The sequence below is a fragment of the Tasmannia lanceolata genome, unplaced genomic scaffold (genome assembly GCF_043159265.1).
Source record: "Tasmannia lanceolata isolate RefF3 unplaced genomic scaffold, GAP_Taslan_0.1 ptg000013l, whole genome shotgun sequence".
Lineage (NCBI taxonomy): Eukaryota > Viridiplantae > Streptophyta > Magnoliopsida > Canellales > Winteraceae > Tasmannia > Tasmannia lanceolata.
Window position 1 is genome coordinate 5,882,751 of NW_027518690.1, and position 21,942 is coordinate 5,904,692.

General features: G+C 38.2%; 2 protein-coding genes across 3 annotated transcripts; one reads left to right on the forward strand and one right to left on the reverse strand.

Annotated features, from left to right (window-relative positions):
* Positions 1-1,208: 1,208 nt before the first annotated feature.
* Positions 1,209-4,121, forward strand: LOC143890725 (uncharacterized protein At3g28850-like). Its single transcript, XM_077395406.1, has 2 exons — positions 1,209-1,489; positions 2,841-4,121. Exon 2 carries the CDS (start codon positions 2,854-2,856, stop codon positions 4,093-4,095), a length of 1,242 nt encoding a protein of 413 aa, XP_077251521.1. The 5' UTR covers positions 1,209-1,489; positions 2,841-2,853; the 3' UTR covers positions 4,096-4,121.
* A 3,220-nt stretch (positions 4,122-7,341) lies between these two features.
* LOC143889616 (sucrose transport protein SUC3-like) lies at positions 7,342-18,643 on the reverse strand. 2 transcript variants are annotated; one of them, XM_077393886.1, is made up of 14 exons: positions 18,155-18,643; positions 16,905-16,970; positions 11,540-11,638; positions 11,386-11,450; positions 11,215-11,299; positions 10,988-11,021; positions 10,770-10,869; positions 9,794-9,869; positions 9,333-9,692; positions 9,025-9,168; positions 8,621-8,854; positions 8,458-8,521; positions 7,956-7,999; positions 7,342-7,819 (listed from the first exon to the last, which is right to left on the reverse strand). In XM_077393886.1, the coding sequence occupies exons 1-14, from the start codon at positions 18,422-18,424 to the stop codon at positions 7,649-7,651; spliced, it is 1,812 nt and encodes a 603-aa protein (XP_077250001.1). In that variant the 5' UTR covers positions 18,425-18,643; the 3' UTR covers positions 7,342-7,648. The 2 variants fall into 2 exon arrangements, with proteins under 2 accessions (XP_077250001.1, XP_077250002.1); XM_077393887.1 differs by having other exon boundaries at positions 11,386-11,425; positions 18,155-18,226.
* Between the last annotated feature and the right edge of the window lie 3,299 nt (positions 18,644-21,942).

A 21,942-nucleotide genomic window follows, 5' to 3' on the forward strand; every position in this document is an offset into this window, starting at 1 on the left:
CCCACCTAACTATCTAATTTGGGGTTACAGATTACTAGAAATTAGGATTAAGGGGGGAGAGATATATCTACCCCTGTTTTCACTTGGGACAGCCACCTCTGGTGTTTCTATGATTGCAGAGGGGCAGATTTGAAGGACTCCACGGGCCTGATTGCCACGTACATTGAAGCCTCTAGAATTGCTGCTCTACTCTCTAGAGGCTCTGCAGAACTGCTCTAAAATTTCTCAGAGAAGGCCTTATCAAGTTTAGATCATTAAGAGGTGGGACCCATGGTGCCTAAATTTCAAATTTATCGGATATATGGGTGTCGGCCAAGGAACCGATTTAGCCGATATTGGCAACTTCATGACCTTTTACCCTTTATAAAAAAATTTTAGCATTCCTACTAACGACGTCTGAAGGCTCAACGAATTGGAAAATGACACGTAAACTATTCTACTAAACTAATCTACCGACCATTTTCAGAACAATGACGGAATCCGTTAAATCTAACAGTACAGACTAAAGGAAGGTTTAAAATCAATACGTAAAAATCGAGTCAGATAAGCCACAATTTCCCTTTTTGTTTTTTGGGACATGTTATCAGCACTACTGTATTTTGATGAGGGCACTCTCACTTTATTAAAAGTACGGTACGGCCCGCACCGTAGGATGATCCAAACCGTCCATTAGATGGGCCATAGTCTGAATAGGTTGTGCCCCAAAAATAATTTCCATTGGTTGATTCTAACCCTCGATCTATTGAGGGTTAGGATCAACCCTCTAACATTCAGATTGGAGGGATAGGATCAGCCTATGGAAATGATTTTTGGGGCACAACCTATTTAGGCTGTGGCCTATCTAATGGACGGTTTGGATCATCCTATGGTGCAGGCAATACCTTACTTTTAATAAAATGAGGAGTGCCATCATCAAAATACGGTAGTGCTGATAACATTTCACCCCGCCCCCACCTCCCAGTAGTTGCTCACTTTTCACGTCAAATCAGGCTATAACACGGGTGTGCACTTAATGCGGAGGGGGTGAAAATATCATCTCCCTTTTCTTTTTTTTCTTTTTTTGTTTTACTTTTTTTGTTTGACATTTCGATCTCTCTTCTTATGGAAGAAGAAGATTGTGGAATGAAAAACAAGGATTTTATTTTCCCGGTTTGGACGAGGTGAAGCCGTGTGAAATAATAGAAATCATTAGATTTTTTTATTGACTGGAGTTTTTCTTTTGTCATATTCTCCCTCTTTCAACATTTTATGGGAAAAGTCAGAAAAACTAGTTCTAGTGTTTTTGGAGCTTTTCGTGGTGGATCTCCCTATACAGGGCCTAAGGCCGGCAAAAGGATTCGTGGGTTTTTTTTAGACGTGGTTGATGTTACTGATTTTATGATCGAAGATTCGAATTAGAGTTTATTTTGTGGAGATTTGTATAGATTTTGATAGATAGAAATTTGAGGTGATTAGGAGGTTGGAGACATTTGAGGCTCTCGGATTTGAGGTAATGAAATCCTTTTTCTAACATTGATGAGAAATCTCTATGTTGATATCCGATCCAATCTATTTATTTCAGTCTTGTTCAAACATTTCAACTCATATTTTTCTTCCTCTCTTTATGGGTTCATTCTCAACTATGATCCTTAGCATTTTCTCAAATCTCCCACCTCAAGATTTCAGCTCATTTCTTCTTATAATATTCTTTGCTTCCAGCTTATTCCTCTGAGAAATGTTCTTTCAATCTGTTCCTAAATCTTCAGATGCTTCAAGAAAAACTTGTTGAATGGCAGTGTGAAAACCTTGAATTACTTACCTGAATTAAATTAAATGTATCTAAGCTATTCTCGTCGCGATCAAAACCATCTTTTATCCTCAAACACAGCCATACCAACAGCCCTTTTTCTCCATCGAAAGCAAACCATGGATCCCATTTATCCAAACTCCAATCAATGATCACCTAAAGCAAACCATTAAGGATCTTGTTGTTTAGCACTCACATAAAAACCTTCGTAATTGTGTTAGTATCCAACAAAATGAAGCCTTATATTAATGCAACGATTTCCCCAAAGCCTCACCGATCTAACATTCACTTGGTTTTCGTAACTCTCAAGCTACTTTGTTACCTCATTCCTCCAGCTATGTCATGCTTTCATAGAACATTTCTCCTGTAACTTAGACACTGAAAAACTCTCTATGATCTCACCAATGTAAAACAATAACGTGGTGAAATATTCACTAAGTTTTATGCTAGGTGGAGAAAACTAGCAAACCAACTACCAAGACACTAGTCTCTAACTTTATCTGGGCTCTCGCACTGAGGATGCGATTTCAGATCTCTATTCTTTGGTTCATTTCTTTCTCAAAGTCATTCAACATGGCATTGCCATTCAAAAAGCTTTGAATCTAGTGGAGAATTTCCTTTTAAATCCAATGCCAATCATTCTCTTACAATACACCCTCCATCACATGTGATTAACAATATATGCCATCAAATCTTCGGCAAGCCTAACCAAGTGCTAAAAAAACACCTAGTAGGTCACTAACTATAACTACAATAATCTTTTTCACACTTTAGTCTAATCCCTTTTTTCTTTTTACTCTTCTTTTGTCACATCCATAGTCTAATCTAGCATAGATAATCATATTAAGATTTTATTAAACTTATTCATCTAAATATCTCTTTTTTTTTTTACTCATTGCTTTATATTATTGTTTACTAATTGATTATACTATTGTGTGATTATGAATAACCTCTAAATCGATTTGATTGATTGATACATTTGATTTTGAAATCTTCTCTTTCTATTACATTCATATTCAAATTTCTCAACCTCTAGAATTTCTCTTGTTTTCAGAGGGGCCTCTTAAATGGGTTGCACAGGCTCCAAGCAAGTTCAGCATGATCGTAGCAACTCTCCTTTTCAGCGCAGTTTCTCTCTTCCCCTACACCGCCTGGCCAAGCGAAAACACGACATCAACCACGTCGTTGCCCTCACCTCCACCACACTGGGCTCTCTCAAACTCGACTCCCTAGAATCAAACCCTAACTCTAATGTGTTGGAAGATTACCAATTACAGAATAACCAGAATTACGACGAGAGCTTTGATTTCTCCAAGGAGGTTTTCCAAGCAAAATCTTGGTCGAGCATGATAGAAGAAAAGATCCCCAAAGTTCCCAAAACCCCACCCAATGAGCCTGAGACTGTCAACACGTGGGAGCTCATGGCCGGCTTGGAAGACAATTACAGCCCCCTTCGCCAGTCGAAGCCACCACCCATCGACCGCTCTTTCAGCTTCCACAGCTTCTCCTCCACAACACCAAAACCGAAATCGCCTCCTTCCCCCAAATCTGTGTGGTCCCACATGAGCCCATCCGACTCAGTCATCTCCGATTTCGACCCGGAGATCATCTCCACCTTCCGCAGAGCTCTAGAAGAGCTCTCTCCAACTCACTCTCTCCACCTTCAGTCTCCTGAGCCAATAAATCAAATCGTTAAAGGTAATGTTGCCAGATGCGTAACAAAACCATCCAACCGAAAAAGTGGGGGCCGGATAACTGGGATCGTTCAAGCCAGGGTAAATGCGTTCCAAGAGAAGATTGACGCGAGGAAGTTCGTCAAACAGCTCCCGGCCTATAAATGCCCACCACATGGTGAGGACAAAGTGGTTGTTTACTTCACAAGCTTGCGTGGAGTGCGAAAGACGTACGAGGACTGCTGTCGTGTGAGGGGGATCTTGAAAGGGTTCGGGGTTCGAATCGACGAGAGGGATGTTTCCATGCACTATGGCTTTCGTGAAGAACTAAGAGAGATTTTAGGGGATGGATTGGCAGGCCCACTGCCTAGGGTTTTTGTGAATGGGAGATATGTTGGTGGGGCGGATGAGGTGAGAAACATGCATGAAGTGGGTGAGTTGCATAAAGTTTTAGAGGGGTGTAAGGAACAAGAAGGTGGTGGATCAATATGTGAAGGGTGTGGAGATGTAAGGTTTGTGAACTGTGAGACGTGTTTTGGGAGCTGTAAAGTGTATTATGAAGAGGAAGAAGGATTCCAACGGTGCCCACATTGTAATGAGAATGGAATTATACGATGCCCTCTCTGCTCTTCTTAGAATGGGTTTTTTTTTTTTTTTTTTTTTTTTTTTTTTGGAGTGTCTAGGTTTACATGTGCGTTATATATGCAAAGAAGAAAGAATTGTAAGAAGGATTTTTCAGGAATTCCATTTTGTGGGAAGAACAAGTTTGGAGATTTCTTCATACTGACATGGGTAACTTGATTTTTTTCTTCAGAGTTATTTTCTGGTTAAAAGTATATTGAATTGGAATTTGATTTTATTGACTAACAAATTTACTAATTAAGGTTTACAAAACCCAAATCATGTTTTTCAAATAATCCCAAACGATCCAATCTAAGAGCTTTTATTCATGATCCTAATGATTCAATCAAACAGGCTTTTATTCATTGAATGTGATCCATTGGTCTAACATTTTCCTTTCCATGGATGTACCTGATTTACAAGCCTCAAGGGTGATGCACTGAGAATTTGGCAGTCATGCCATGCCCTGATGGCTTGGGTGGATTACAGAAGGTTATCTTGAAATAAATGCTTGGATGACTTCTTCTATAACGACCTTATTTATTAGTTTTAGTAAGTTGTATTTTAATAAGTTAAGGAAGTTGTGTTTCATTAACTAGTGCCTGGTAAGCTTTGTTTCATTAAATAAGTTGTGTGTAGTAATTTGTATCTCATTTTACTTAGTATGTGTATTGTTAAAATTATAGTAGTTAATGTCGTGGAGAGTCCTATTGAAGAATCCTATAAAACGTGTTGTATGAGATGGAGCTGGGGATTTTGGATATACTTATATATTCATAATATATAAATTTGGTTGTGCATAGCTCTCTTCCTTCTCCTTCTTTTGGCTGTGTCATAGTGTTCTACTTTCTTCTTCTCCCTTAATCAACCGCATCATCTAGTGTCAGGGCCTACATTACTCTCTCATACTGATTCACCTTGCTTCTTTTTTTTTTCACAGCGGCCCAAAGAGGTGGAGGAAGATGTGATAACCACTTGATGGAAGATTTGAGGGATGAAAGAGACTATGAACTTCAAGCACTTCGAAAAACAAGTTGAGCAACTTAATTACCATACTACTTGAACGCCAAAAAGCTCCTAGTGAGCATGGTGGATCAAGCCATGGAAATTCTAGTGATGAGTCCGATGTGAGCGTCTTCGCCAATAATTGTGAGAAGGCTAGGATGGAAGGTTCTATCATGATTTCGATACTGTTAAGGTTTCCTTATCAAAGCTACATGATCGTCTACAACCCGAGGAGTTTCTTGAATGGCTTAATGCCATTGAATAGTTCTTTGATCACAAGGACACCCAAAAGCCAACGTGCCAAGCTTGTGACTAGAAGGCGCGTGACATGAGAAAGAAAGTTGCCGTCATGGATAAATGGATTTGGGTTAATCTCTTGTATTCTTCATTATTTTTCCCATAATGTAGATGGATTCTTGCTTGTAGACATGATGCATTGTGGTCGAACTATTTGTCTGTGTTCCCGTGTGTGTTGTTTTCACTATATTTCGTTTAATTTACTGCTAGGGCCTGTTTGGCGACCATGAAGAAATACATCATGGAATATATTTGTGGGGCCAGTGAAAGATGGGCAGAGACTTGTGAGGATGAGAGTGAAAAAGCATGAAAAGCACCTCGAAAAATATGAAAAAAAAAAAAAAAAAAAAAAAAAAACCCACAACTATTTTTAGGGATTCCTTTCTCTCTCCTTGTTCTCTCCACTTGTGCCTCAATAATTCTCTTTCCTGCCTAGGGCCGACCCTCTAGCTTAATTGGAGATTTGGAGCCTTAGCTAAATTTGTTAAGACTACCCTTCAACAGTGAGGTGAGAGGTCCGATTCCAGCTTACCTTCCTCAACTCATCTTTTACCATTGGACCCACGAATATTCCATGAAATAATTTTTCATGATTGCCAAACATGCCTTTTGTGTGGCTGAATTTCAGGCACAAACTCACAACGTTTCCTTCAATTAAGGGAGTCATTAATTCAACAGTCAATGATCCCGTGAATGAATGATCCAGCATTCCAGCCCCTAGAGAAAACAGAGGAAATGACAAAAAATCATTGATAAAATTCACTTTGGTCTTTATTTTGATGGTGACCCCAAGGTGGAAAACCAAAGCCTTAATCAATTAAGCTAAGACTCAACCCCTAGCCACATTTTTAATGAAAATGCAACCCCGTTTTCTAGCATAACTCTTATGAAATTAATAGGAATGTGAGAGCACACCTCTAACACCAACCTCGTATTAACTGAAGCCAGTTATGGTTTTATGTGGAACCATTTTTTTTTCGCAGAAAACAAGGGCTCTAGAGAATTGATATCTGCACTCCAATCTCTTCTTTATTTTACATTGCAATTTTTTAAATTGGAATTTTATATTGCATTTTTATTGACCTAAGCTCTTGTTTGTTAACTACTACTAAAGGCTATTGTAATTCCCAAAAACTATCAAAACAAAGTGAGGAATGCCATAGTCAAAACAATTGGGGTGTAGCTACCATTTCCTTCTTTAACATGGCAAAACCCAAAGGTGGGAAAGCACAGAAATCAACTATGAGAGAATAGGATTAATGTAAATAACTGTGTAGAATAGACATACAGATTGTACTATCCATGCCCATCACACTCTCCCTCCTTTTCTTTTTACAGAAGAAACAAAAGAAAACCCTCTTCCATGAAAGAGATCCACTTTGCCAAGGATTAGTATTGACAAAGCCAACCACTTCTTCTGAGTAGAACATTAAAATTCACTACTCTGGAAATAGTTTTAACCGGATTGGTAGTCTATTTTACTCAGATGAAGTGGCAGCACATGATTAGTGGATTTCTAGTTTTTGCTAAGGCCCTGTTTCTTACCTTTTTATCCCTTGATGAGGGGAAAAAAAACCCTCCAAAATCAATCCAAAGTAAAAAACGTGTTACTTTCCAAAACAAAAGAAAAGACCGCCCAGCGCATGCGTCTTCTAATTCCCAATGAATAAGATAGATTTATGAAGATCAGTTGCATCATTGATGAGATTAGAGATTCAGCAATCAGAGTTAATGTATTTTCCACTCATTTTTTTAGCGAAGAGGTTGTGAATAATTTAGTTAGAGCAGTTATTTATAGTTAGGCTTGATTTTCATGTACTGAGCAATCACTTTGTGAATGTATTTAGTTAGAGCAGTTGTAGTTAGGTTTGGTTCATGTATTGAGCAATCTCTGCCCCTTGTGCAGTTTTTCCCCTGTATTGTTTTATCTTTAAAAAGCTATCCATAGAATGAAGAGGATTGAGGGAAATATTTCATTGACAAGATAGAAGTGTTACACAGATACAAAAAAGTGATGCAATCCCTGGATCAAAGAGCACAGATCAAGGAGCATCAAACAATTATAATACATGCAATGATTTCTTTTTGTGATGTAAATTTTACAAGCTTGCAGATTTTGTTCTCTACAAAAATTTTCTATGGAAAGAAAAAAGAACGAATGAATTTGAATATGAGATGAAAAAGCTCAATCATTTCTACGTAATAGCACGGGGTTGAGTGCACCTTAGATTTAGAAGTTGGTCATCTTCACCTTCGGGTAGACTAGTCAGCCGAATCCGTGAAAACCAGATGATTGGAAGGAATTTGTAAGGTTTGGCAACTTTAAAAATGCAACAACACCGGCAGCAAAGGCAGAGATGGAAGCCAGAACAAAGGCGGGTATGTTTCCGCCTCCAAATAGAGCATCCCATGGGCCTGCTCCAAGAGATACGATCATCTACAAGCAAGTTTTCAGCAACATATACATCATTAGTGTGAAAACGAGTAAATATCATGGTCAAATCCACCAGAAGTTTTACGATGAGGAAACAAGATAGAGATTAAAAAAACAAGGAAAAAACATCAAAAGATACCTGAGGAACAACAATTGCAAGATTCAAGACGCCAATCGCCAGTCCTGTAAGGTCACGGATACTATGAGAGCCACAATAGACTAGCTTGATAGAGGTCAAAGTGTAAAAAGCGAGATTTTATATGGTGTAAGACTGTAAGTTTTCAAAAAGTACCGTACCCCCCACACCATAGGAAGATCCAAACCGTCCATTTGATGGACCACACTGTAAATAAGTTGTGAGCCAAAAATCATTTCCATAGGATGATCATAGCCCTCCGATCTACTTAGGAACTACATATTATGGAAAATTTTTATAGATCGGAGAGCTAAGATCATCCTATGGAAATAATTGTTTAGGCACAACCTACTTACGTTGTGGCCCATCAAATGGACGGTTTGGATCATCCTATGGTGTGGGCCATACAGTATTTTTAGAAAAATACTGGACTATACGGGCTTACACCTATAAAACCCCTAAAAGAGTAAAAGGTAATATAAATAAAATTCAACTCAATACAGACCTTGGCCACCACCACTATCAGCAGTCAACTCTGCCGTCACAGAAAATGGAACACTGTATGTAATCTGCAATAGGTATATGATAATTGTAAGTCGAACTCAATGACCTTTCACCATGCATCAAGGAAATGAAATGGAGATCATCACGGGGAAGTTGATACTTACAGAAAGGGGAAATCCAAGGAGTGCAAATACAACCAGGGAAGCGATCCTAATTGCCCTATTTACTTCAATCACGTGTTGGATTCCATTGGAATACTCACTGAGGGAACACAAGGTTATGATTGCAGTTCCCGCCATGCAGATAAATACAATAAAATTGCTCATTGCCCATACTACCCTCACACCTATCCGCCGACACATTGGTTCGATGAGAAACGAGCTAATTCCAAGAACAATCTAATCAGAAAATAGAAGCATTAGTTTCCACATCCATCTGAGATAGCAAGAGAAAAAAGACTATTTCCAAGAGATGTCATTGCTTTAACTTTCGAATTTGTTTAGGTTCAGTAGATAATGACAAATATCTTGGATAAAAGAAACTCATTACTCAATTTTTGAGTTCTTACTGAATTCAATAGCAAACCAAATGCACCTTCTCTGACACCTCCATCATAAGCTGCAATTTCATCTGGACTCCCTTTCGGATCCCCGTGGTAAACTTCACGACCCATCCAATCAGTATCAAAGAGGAAAAATGGAAACCATGACAACTGCATACAAGACTTACAGGATAGTTTAATAGATTGCAAAAGGCAGTTATACCACTCAACAATACTCTTGAAAGACAGGTAAATGGGCACTGAAACACAAAATCAACGAACTTATATACGTTGAGAGAATCAAATTGATATTAAATAACTACTGAAGAACATACCCAACTAAGAGCCATGACGAGAAGCACAGAATGCATTGCAGGTGGTAAATGCCTCATGCTTGTCAAAAGATTAACCAAGACTGCCCCCGGTCCATCAGTAAAGACTTCATTCTGATCGTCTTTAACTTCTGAGTCTGGATGCATTGAATTTACAGCAATAGTTTTACCAGTCATTGGATTTATTCCAGATGGATGATCACCATTTGGCTTCTCAGAGTTCATATTTGGCAGCTCAGAGGCAGATTGTTGTGTGTCATTCAATAAAGGAGCGGAATCAGACATATGAGGTGTCGCTTTTGCAACAAATGGAACCTCTTTAGCAAAATGTAGAGTAACTATCGTACAAATCGTGAGAAAGACCTGTAAACATATTGGAAGGGTTGCTCACAAATGCAGCCAATGCATATGAGCAAAATAGAAGGAAACATTAGAAAAAACAATATTGATGACAATTCACTCACCACAGCAACTAGAAAGGCTGCTTTCAAATTTCCACAGGCTTCACAACAAGCTCTTGATGTTAGAAATGGAAACCACCTGGTCAAAAATGAGTAGATACATGTCAATCTGTTCCAAAAATGAGTAGATACATGTCATCTGCAGAAGTTCTGCGCTATGTCACAAATATCATTCTCAGGAATTTCTCGGCAAGGGAAAATCCCAGGATACATCAAAAATTTTAAAATTTTACGGGTTTATATTGGGGAAAACAATAAAAATAAAATTAATTAAAAATTATATAAAAAATTAAAATTTAAGAAAAAATCGGGAAAATATTATCATATTAACCCAATATTGTAGAATAAAAATGAAAATATCGCCATATTTTTCAGGTCTACCAAGATGAAGCACAGCAATAGCTCATAATGATGATGATGTCCCACACCAGCTACATATCAAGATGCTCAGTTCATTAACGGAGCAGAGCTCACAGGTTCACAAAATCTTACATCTCTAAAAAAACAGAAAGCTAGAATCCCATGCCCAATGTTCATATTTATAAAGAGGAACAGGCAGTAGAAAGCTCATCTACATAGAGGCGGTCAAATAGATAGGGTCCATTTGATTGTGCATCCCAGTTGCATTTTGGGGAGAAGTTTGTCTGTTAACTTGCAATCCATTTAAAACTTTAGATTGCACATTTACAAACAAATTGCAACCCAGAATGCAATTGAGTTACAACACTGAAAAGAGCAATCCATTTAAAAATTTAGATTGCACGTTTACACACAAATTGCAACCCAGAATGCAATTGAGTTACAACACTGAAAAGACCCTTGGGTAAGAAAAATCTGAGATTGATAGTACATTCATGTATAAGATAATTTGAGATATGTTTCATTCATCAACAAAATTCATTCATAAACAAAATTTATTCATCACAAATTACTGACAGTAAACATGCTATAAATTTAATATTATGGTAAAAAAATTCACCTGTGCCAATTTCCACTAGCTCCAGAAGAAAACCCTAGAATGTTTCCAAGGGCCATCCACGAGCAAAATATTGCATTTGATAAATTTCGTTGGTCAGGACCTATCACAACATAAACAATAAATGTTAGCCAATTCTGCATTAAATTCTTTAGGGAGAAAAATCTCTGGAAAGCAGAAATTGTTGATTAATCCATGTCCTAGATGGAAAATCAATTCACCTGAGAGATCTGCTAGAAGAGCACGAGCTGGACCCTACAATAGAACCCAATCCAAGAAGTTATAAGACACAATATAGTTATGGTAATACTAAAACAGAATGGTTAAACAATAGGAAAATCAATTTCATATTCAGATGCCATATACTGATGGCATATGGTAGATTATGTAATCACAAAAACAACGTAGAAATGTAGAAAGCACCAAACAGACATTTCAACAAGCTTACTTGCACTGTATTGTTAGCAAGATCGAGCATCCAAAATCCAACGACAAATACAATAGCTGCCCGTGTTCGAGTGCCTTTATAAGTGCTGTATTTATATAAGAAACTTGGTCAAACTTAAACCCTTTAATGGGGTATTCAAAACAGGAAATATCATAAAGGATCAGCATTTACCTGCAGTGCTCCTTTGTATCTCCTAAGAGGTATCCAATGTCTGCAGAAAAGCCAATTATCGTCACCTAAAGTACAAGACACATTTTAAACTGTCAAAAACAATAATATACAATAGCTAGCATAAAAACCTAATAAGTGATCCATTGAAACTCACAGCAACAGATATCATGAGAGCTCCAACAAAAATAAATGGGCGTCTTCTTCCATACTTTGAAGAGCATTTATCACTCCAAATGCCAACACATGGTTGAACCTGACCATCACAAGGCAAACAAAGGATATACGTAAATTTCAAATAAAGATGCTAGCCAGTAACCAGAAGATGGTAAAACTTATGTTAATCCTAGCAAGTGTTAGTAGGTGGAAGGTTAAATTTAGACCAACCAATTTGTAGAAATTTTAAAATCAATTTGAAAAAACAAGTCAACTAACAATTATTTTTTTAGGGTAGGTAAGCTGGGATTGAACCTGCGACCTCTAGGTTGAGATGCAAAGCCACAACCATTGAGCTCCAGGCCCAACCCCCAACTAACAATTCATTCTTACTACAGCAAAAGAAACCATGAATCAAGATTGTCAGGAGTGATGAAATCAATCAGTTAAGAGAAACAGTGAGAAGTAGTTTACTTAGGAAGTGATGAAGTGCATAAATAATCCCACCATAGCAGGAACACACACTTTTTGGTACAAAACTACAAAAGGAACAGTGAAATATAACATTAGGCAAATTAAACTATTCACATGATTACAGCAAGATCTACAGATCCAATGTCAGATCAGACTAATACAACTGACTCAAAGCTTGCAAATCACACGCTCACTGGTAGAAAGACAATTGCAGTCAAAAGCCACCATGAGGCCACGGTCAGAAAATTGCAAGAAGAATAGTTGGCAATAGCCAACTCTAGGAGGGCTTGCCTCAACTCAACTCAACAAAGCCTTTGTCCCAAACTAGTTGGGGTCGGCTACCTAGGAGGGCTTGCCAAGGTTAAATAAAAGTTGCATAAACAAACCAATCATCAAATCATGGCCATAAAAAATCCCACTATCTCATGAACATACAGACTTTGGGACAAAACCATAGAAAGCAGCAACATTCATACGTGTTAAATAGAAACTGAAAAGCCGCACAATTTCTGCACAACTTAAAAAACTTAAACTGAGTACACAAAAATCTACAGATCCACTGTCAAGGACTAAAGAATCAAACTAATACAACTGATTCAAAGGGAGTCAAAGCTCACGAATCACAAACATACAGACTTTGGTACAGAACCATAGAAAGCAGCAACATTCATCCGTGTTAAATAGAAACTGAATAGCCGCACAATTTCTGCACAACTTAAAAAACTTAAACTGAGTACACAAAAATCTACAGATCCACTGTCAAGGACTAAAGAATCAAACTAATACAACTGACTCAAAGGGAGTCAAAGCTCATGAATCACACACTCATTAGTAGCAAAACAATTGCGGTCAAAAGCCACCACCCGGCCATTGTAAGAAACTGCCTGAACAATAATTGGCACAACCCAACTGTAGGTTGGTACAGAACCATAGAAAGCAGCAACATTCATCCGTGTTAAATAGAAACTGAAGAGCCGCACAATTTCTGCACAACTTAAAAAACTTAAACTGAGTACACAAAAATCTACAGATCCACTGTCAAGGACTATAGAATCAAACTAATACAACTGACTCAAAGGGAGTCAAAGCTCACAAATCACACACTCATTAGTAGCAAAACAATTGCGGTCAAAAGCCACTACCTGTTGGCACAACCTAACTGTAGGACAAAATTGCTACGGCAAAATAAAAGTTGCTTGAACAGAATAATCATCAAATCATGGTCATAAGTGGCTATTATGAAATACTGGAAAGTATACATAGACTCCCCCATGTTTTCCAAAGAAGATGTTTTTTATGGGTATTCCCAAACTTTATAGGCCTCTAAAAGGACACATAAATCGCTGTTAGATTGCCCACAAACCTCAAATCTAGGATATGAGACTTGAGACATTTTAACATGCATTGTTGGGAAAATAAAAGAAATCTACAAAGAAAAAGAAACAAAGTATCATACTTAGATTAGCTCAAAATGCCAGAATTTAAAACATAAAAAAATATGATTTTTACAGTAACAACAATGACAACAAGAACAACACTGCTAATAACAACAAATTAACAATCGCAATATGATTCAATACTTTATATAAAAAAACAGATTCTGTTATATTATTTATTTGCCCTTTCAAAAAAAAAAAACAGATTCTGTTATGCTGTCTGTTGAAATTTTTTTTGGCAAACGTTTACTAAATAATTCCAAGCATACTCACAAATAAAACCACAAAAAAATTCTTTATTAGTTTTAAGAGATTTTTTTTTTTGAATGACGAAGCAATTTATTACTTAGGGAAAAAAAATCGGGGGGGGGGGGGGGGGGGGGGGGGCAGCTGTTGATGAGGAGTGGGGACCATCCCAAACTCCAAATTTAAGTTTTAGGTACCAGAATCAAATTGGGGGTTGGGGGGCATTAAAGTACTTTCTGGAGTGTCTTTATCAAAATTAGTAAATATATTAAGTTTGTATTGACTAAATATAGAAAATTTGCATTTACTCAACTCAACTAAGCCTTTGTCTGAAACTAGTTTGAGTCGGCTAATGAATCCTTTAGAAAACTTTCATGAAGAAGGTGAAAGGATCTGCCCGGCTGAAATTGACTAAGTCTAATCCCGACACTAGTTGGGTTCCTCTACATGGATCATTTTCTTCCATTCGATCCTATCCAAGGCCATGTTCTCTGTTATGTTCCTAGCCCTCAAGTCTTTCCTCACTGTTTCTACCCAAGTTGTCTTCGGTGCCCCTACCTCTTTTTACTCCATCAACTTGGCACGACTCACTTCTTTTCACCGGAGCATCCAAAGGCCTACGTTGGATATGCCCAAACCATCTTAAGAGGTGCTCTCTCATCTTCTCCTCAATTGGTGCCACCCCCACCTTTTTATGGATGTCTACATTTTTAATTCGATCTAACCTTGTGCGGACGCACATCCATCCAAAGCATTCGCATCTCCGCTACACTCATCTTATGCACATGCTGCTTCTTGGTGGCCCAACATTCTAAGCCGTACAGCATGGCTGGCCTCACAGCTATCTTGTAAAACTTTTCCTTCAACTTGGTAGGTATTTTAAGGTGGCACAGAACTGCTGAAGCATGCTTCTACTTCAACCAACCTGCTCATATTTTGTGGTTAACATCCTCTACAATCTCTCCTTCCTTATGTAGGATTGAACCAAGGTAGCGAAAGATATCCCTCTTACGTACCTCCTATCCAGTCATATTTACTACATCCTCCCCCCACCTCCTTACATTACTAAAGTTGCACCCCATAAACTCTGTCTTAGTCTTGCTCAATCTAAAAACATAATTGCCCAAAGCTTCTTGTGCATTAGAAATCCTTAGTCTTTTGCAAGGGCCAATCGTTTCTAGATTACAAGAGGATCTGATCAGACGAACTCTCACCCCTCATAACAACCATTATATTCGTCAAGGTTGAATTTTTCAAGTGGGGGAGTATGATGGGGACCGGTTGGTGTTTGTGATGGTAACGAAGCCGAGGCTAGAGCGTTGCTTTTGGGTTTAAGATAGTATGAGAAGCAAAATTTGGGCCCTCTCATCATTGAAGGTGATTCCTCAAACACATAAGACTGGGCGCCTAGTAAGAGCATTGAACCTTGGAAGCTAGAAAACATTATTGTGGAAACTCGTGATTTGGTGCGCATTATCTGCCCTAAAATTCAACACATGAGAAGATCCGCCAATGAGTATGCTGACTGATTGGCAGAGGACGGTGTGAACTTGGCAACGGTCAATGTTACCCTTCATAGGCTAATTGAGGGTGTTGATAACCCAATGCCCTCCCTCCCTCCCTCTCTAAATAGCGGGAGCTTTTGATTTTTTCTGTTTCCTTTGGTCTTGTTCTTTCTTTTGGATCTTTGTTATATTGCGGGGGGTTTGTGCTACATGTACCTAGCTTTGGGGACATCTTGTCCCCTGGAATGTAATTCTTGCTTCACTGTGGAGTGAAATCTGTTACATTTAAGAGAAAAAAAAAACAAGTGCAGGTTTACTAAAAATAATAAGTTCAAGTTTACTAAATATAGTAAATTTGTACTTACTAAATATAGTAACAATAGTAATTGCTAGCCAAAATCAGCCCATGTCTATGAGCCCACTATTGATTTAGTTTTGATTAAGAGTTCCAATGAAGTTATAATTAGAAGTTCTAATTTGTTTTGAGTTAGTATTTGGGTCCTATTAGAATTAGTGGATTTAGTCAAGTAAGGTTAGAAGTCTTCCCATCACCACAGTCCCTCAACCACTCCTTCCCTGAGCCGCCACCTATAAACTGCCCATTAACTGCCCATAAACCTCCACAGACCATCATCTCCCCACAAACCATTCCAAACCTAGGGTTTTCCCGTACCCCAACACCCTTAACTCACTCCTCTACCCTTTGATCTCTCTAAACCAGTCCTAACAGTCTCTTAATGTCCTAGACCAGTCCTATACCTGTTTTACGGCCTCTTAATCTAATAAACACGATCCCTATTCTCCATCGTATACTTTATAGAGCACTATATCTATGGAAGTCTTACAACAGTGTTGTATCAAAGCTGCATTTATAATGATCTTTCCGTACCCATCATGCATCGGCGAGATGGCAGGAGTGGGGACAGACCCACTACCGAGATGGTCGGTACAAGCAAAAAAGAAGCAGCATAGAAACTACAAAAAAGGGTACTTCATACAAGATAAAGATATTAAGGAGGCAGGAAGCTATAATCTCAATCTCAGCCCTATCGAATCCAGTTCGGGCAGCCAGTCCGCATCACTGTTTTATGAATGACCATAAATGATAAAACCACAAGACTGGGATTTGCTTATGATATAAAAACAAATAACATTGGAACAGAACTTGTCGTTGTCATGGAACATTAACCAATTAGAACATGCCAATAATCACATAAGCTAAGAAATCCACGAGCCACACACTCAAGCCATTACGTGAAAATGTCAAAATTAATGGCGTACAATATCCCAATCATGACAAAAAGTAAACATATCAAATTAAATTGGGCATCGTTATGTCTTTTTTTTATTATTTGAATATTTGGGCATCGTTTAGAAACCAGGAAGCAGGAGTAGAGCAGAATAAAAGTGAGTTTATCAATGGGTTCAGTTTTGGTGTGTACTAGAGAATGCATGTTAGTGGCTGGATCCAGCTTGTAAGATATGTAAAGGCATGTTAAGTAAACATATAGCAAAAAAAAATCGCAATTTGAGAATACACCCAAGGCACCCTATGAAACGTGAAAGAATTTCCATCCCACTGAACCTATCAAGAGTAATGTAATGAAGGGATGAAGGCATGTTAAGTAAGAAAAGACAATAATGTCATAAAAAAAGCTCTCTTGGTGCCTAATTTCATCAACAAAATCGGAAAATAATAACCTACCACAAGACCAGTAATAGGGCCACAAAGCCAAATGAACGATGAAAAAGCATGCTGTATCCCTAGTGTCTGCATCAATCAAAATGAAAAAAAATCAGCACCAAAAAAAATATATCTAAAGCCAAATCTAACATGTGCCTTTTATATTGTTTCTCACATTCATAACAGAACCCATATTCTTCTTTAACCCGCTAAACAAAATTTAGTATTCTCTCTGGTTTGACCAATCAAAATCCTTAAACAAAGCCACAAATTCACAAATTTTACAAGAAAAATCGTCTAATTTCCTGTCTCCATCCCTTATTTTCAATGTCTTTATCTTTCCAATTCAGCACTTCAAACATTAAAAACACTAAAGTCTGTCGGATTTTTGCAGAGAAATGCATTAATATAGGACCCGAAAAGAAAAAAAGAAAACAGAGAGAGAGAGAGAGAGAGAGAGAGAGAGAGAGAGAGAGCTGACCGAACCTGCTAAACAGAATTTAGTATTCTCTGTAGTTTGAACATTCAAATTCCTTAAATAAAGCCATAAATTAACAAATTTTACAAGAAAATTCGTCTAATCTCCTATCTCCATCCCCTCTTCCCAATTCAACATTTCAATTACCAAAACATTCAAAAAACTAGAGTTTCAAGTTTCTCCGATTTTTGCAGAAAATTCACAAATGTAGTACGGAAAAAAAAAAGAAAAACAGAGAGAGAGAGAGAGAGAGATCTGAACTCATGTTCTCTCTGGTTTGAATATTCAAATTCCTTAAACAAAGCCATAAATTCACAAATTTTACCAGAAAAATCATCTAATCTCTTATCTCCATCCCCTCCATTCAATTATCTTCCCAATTCAGCATTTCAATCACAAAACATTCAAAAACCTAGAATTCTCAGTTTGTCCAATTTTTGCAGACCAATTCACAAATGTGGGGCAAGAAAATAAAGGAAAAATCAAGAGAGAGAGAGAGAGAGATGACCTAACTTGCTAAACAGAATTTAGTATTCTCTCTAGTTTGAACATTCAAATTCCTTAAAAAAAACCATAAATTAACAAATTTTACAAGAAAAATCGTCTAATCTCCTATCACCATCCCCTTCATTCAATTATCTTCCCACTTCAGCATTTCAATAACCAAAACATTCAAAAACCTAGAATTTCCAATCCGTCCAATTTTTGCAGAGCAATTCACAAATGTAGTACAAAAAAATAAAGAAACAGAGAGAGAGAGAGAGAGAGAGAGAGAGAGAGAGAGAGATCTGACCTGAATATATGGCGTTAAAAGAGATAGCTGCAAAGCCCATCCAAATTGAACACCAGCAGCCACCATAGAACCAAGAATCAAAGTCTTCAAACCAAAATTCGATCTAGAAGGAGAAGGAGATGAAGAAGAAGGAGAATCAGAAGGAGAAGGAACATTCGGTATCCCATTCGAAACCCTAGAATCAAGGTGAAAATCGCTCAATTCCAGTTCAGCCTCTTTCAAATGCCTGTAAGGGACACGGATCGAAACAGCATCCATCTTTTCCATCATGGCTAGGGTTTCAATTTAGAAATCTGAGAGGGAAATTTAGGGAAGGTATCCTCTCACCATGAGATCGGGATCTAGGGTTTTAAGGATCTGATTCTTCCAGATCTGGTTATAATTCTGTAGAGTTTTCAAAGGGGAGGGGTCAATGAAATTAAAATCAAAATCAAAATTAATGTCGGTCGTTCTACGCGTCGGATGATGAATCATTTACGATACGGGGAAACATAAAATAAGATTGGTCTGAGGGGGGGAATAGAAAGACTCACGTTTATTGGTCTTACTCTGGATCCCAGACTACCGCCAAATAAGGGCTGGCAATTTCACCCGGAAAAGCGGAGATTCGCCCCGCCCCGCTTGGGGAGGGGATTCCCCGATTTGAGTGGGGAAGGGGAGGAGAAGGGGATGGAGTTGGCCCCGCCCCGCTTCGCCCTGCATTAATGCCATTTTTTTCTTGTATTTTTTTAAGTGTTTTTTTTTTTGGGAAAACTACTAGAAACCGCTTGGATCAAAACATATCTACAAGATTCTCCCAAAATTTTCATAATTTCCATTAGTACAGTTTTATCCCTGACATAGCTTTTTATGTTTTCTTTTACCCATAATCCATTGGGCATTGTCCCTCATTATATTAGTATATTACCCTTAGAAATTCCTAAAATCTCTCCCTCGAACCATCACTTTAAGGCAACATTAAATTCTTTGAAAATCTCCCTCCCCCAAATAAAGGCAACATCTCTCTGATGAGTGATGAGATTTTATATGGTGAGCGCTCGTATAGTCCATTATTTTTCAAAAAGTAATGTATGGGCTACGCCATAGGATGGTCCAAACCATCCATTTGATAGGCTACAATTTAAAAGTATTTTACAGGCCACACCATAGATCATCCAAACCGTCCATTTGATGGGCCACAACGTAAATAGATTGCGGCCGAAAAATCATTTCCATAGGATGATTGCAACCCTCCGATCTATAGAAGGTACCATAATATGCAATTCCTCTATAGATCAGAGGGTTGGATTATCCTATGGAAATGATTTTTGGGCCACAACCTATTTACGTTGTAGCTAATCAAATGGACAATTTGGATCATCCTACAATGTGCCCATCAAGTGGAAGGTTTTGGATCATCCTATGCCTATGGTAGTATGGTGTGCCCATCAAATGGACGGTTTGGATCTTCCTATGGTGTGGCACGTACAATACTTTTTGGCAAGTGGGATTGGGAATTAGGGATCTGCTAGGGACTAGTGATCAATTAAATGAATCTGAGAGCAACCACCTTTGTCCCCAGGTTAATAAAATGAATAAGACAAAATCTTAGCCTATGTGGGTTGTGTGGCTACTCTCACATGCAACAGCCAAGCCGCAACATGCCTGAAGTGATTGTCCCCGAAGGATGCGGGGCGGGGATGGGGATTAGATATTCCCCGTGGAGAGGGAAGGGGGATTCCCCACCATCCCCGCAGTGGGGAGGGGAAGGGGAGGGGGAAAATTCCCCGCAGAGGGGAAGGAGTAGGGGACCCCAACATCCGGCCCCGACCCGCCCCGTTGCCAGCCCTACCGCCGCCAATTGAATTGGAGAGAAGTGATTAATTTGGCCCTTTTTTTCCCTGGGCCACACCTCTTAGTGTAAAAGGTAGGGTTGCAACTCGGGTCTAGCAGGTGAGGTTTCCATAACCCTACCTTACTCGACAAATTATCTCAGGTCGGATCGGGTCATTATGGGAAAGCCCGAGATTCATAGACCCGGCCCTACCCAATAGAGTTTCTCGGGTCAGGTCGGGTTTTTAATGTTCAGCATGATTAATTTCAAAGATCGTAGAAAATAACAAATCTTCACACCCAAATATCTGAATTTAGGTTGCCAAGTGCAAAAATTTATTAAGGAAACTACTTTTTCGCGTCACAAAACTTGTCACCTCGGTGAAAACGATAATATCAATGTACTTAAAAATAATTTGGTATGTTATTTAAGAGATATTTAAGAAAATCATAGCACACCTATAAGAGTCGTGTAGGTTTCAAGTTTTGGGCTTTTTTTTCTTTAAACCCAGCCCGACTTGGGTTGGGTTTTATAACCTGAAACCCCAGACCCAACCCAGGACCAATGATTTCTAAACCCGCCTCATTTTATTTTCAGATTAGGCTACAAACTTAATAAAAGGATTAGTGAGAACTTATAAATACACTGGAGAGGGTGGCCGAGGAAAGAAAAGGAGGATCTTCTATTATTAGAGGCACGGTTCAAGTCAAAGTAGGCGTATCTTATTTTATAGAATTTGACACATAATCAGCTCAGTTAGGATTGAATATCCTTTACTGACTTTTCGGAGAAACATAGATCAGTCAAGAATTTACATGGTTCAAGTCAAAGTACCTTAGGGCCGTTTGGATACGTGGATTTTAGAATCCAGGTTTTTAGTTTGAAAACAGTGTAAAAGAGGGTTCATGATCAAGTTGTTATATGCTGTCCCGATAGCGTTTCTTGGATTTTAAGCGAGAAATTCAGGTTTTAAAAATCTCTCCAACATCCTGAGATTTCTAAAACCTAAAACCTGAAAATATGGGAGAATATGCTACTCTCTTGCTGACCGAAAAAAGGGCAGGAAATCAAAAACAAGTAAAAAAGACGGCTGGTCCGCTTCTTCTCTTGGCTCTTAGCTACAATTTTGAAGAAATCCCGGATTCTAAAATCTGTGCATCCAAACGGCCCCTGTGTATAAGCCTACTCTATAATTTGCTATCATGACAACCAAAATCAAATCAGCTGGAACTTTAGATAGTCTATAGGTAGAGGAGAATAATATCCATGTATGAAAAATGAAGTGTAAACTAGGGGTGTAAATGGATATTCGGAAATTCAATTACCGTCCGCATCCGAATCCGTTTAAAGCGAATATTATCTGAATCCGTTTCAAGCGGATATTATCCGAATCCGTTTATGAGATATCCGGCTCTTAGCGGATGCGAATCTGATAAATGGTATATCCGATCCGTTTAACATCCGAATCCGAGAAGTAAATCCTTTTTATTTATTATTAATAATATCATTAATATTTATTTTTAGTAATGACACACTATCTTTTGTTTCTATAAGAAAAGTGAATATTATTTTTAGAAAAATAAAAATAAAAACAAAAATAGCCCAAACCCATTCCATCAAAATAACCCAAACCCATTCCATCATATACAAAAAAAAGGAAAAACCCAAAGACCACTACCAACACTATCATCCATCCCCATCGCCTCCCTCTCTCTCTCTCTGCCTTTGTTTTAAAAGGAAGAAGAGGATCTCATATATTTTAGGTTTGAGAGTTAATTTTGTAAGAGAATGTAGATGTCTAGTTTTAGGGTTTGAAAAATTCATTCGAGTAAGTAGGAGCAAAAAGATAAAGTGCTGCAATAAAATGTTTGAATTTACCGGATAAACGAATACGGATAATATCTGAATTCGAACAATATCCGACGGATACGAATTCGGTAATAGATATTAAATATCCGTCGAATCCGAATCCAAA

Excerpts from the sequence above, each read along its gene's own strand:
- LOC143890725 (XM_077395406.1), top strand. The coding sequence starts at position 2,854 with ATGGGTTGCACAGGCTCCAAGCAAGTTCAGCATGATCGTAGCAACTCT.
- LOC143889616 (XM_077393886.1), bottom strand. The coding sequence starts at position 18,424 with ATGATGGAAAAGATGGATGCTGTTTCGATCCGTGTCCCTTACAGGCAT. Across the intron at positions 16,971-18,154 it reads TTTTAACGCCATATATTCAG|ACACTAGGGATACAGCATGC; the intron begins GTCAGATCTCTC and ends TGATTGATGCAG. Across the intron at positions 10,870-10,987 it reads TCTTCTAGCAGATCTCTCAG|GTCCTGACCAACGAAATTTA; the intron begins GTGAATTGATTT and ends ATGTTGTGATAG.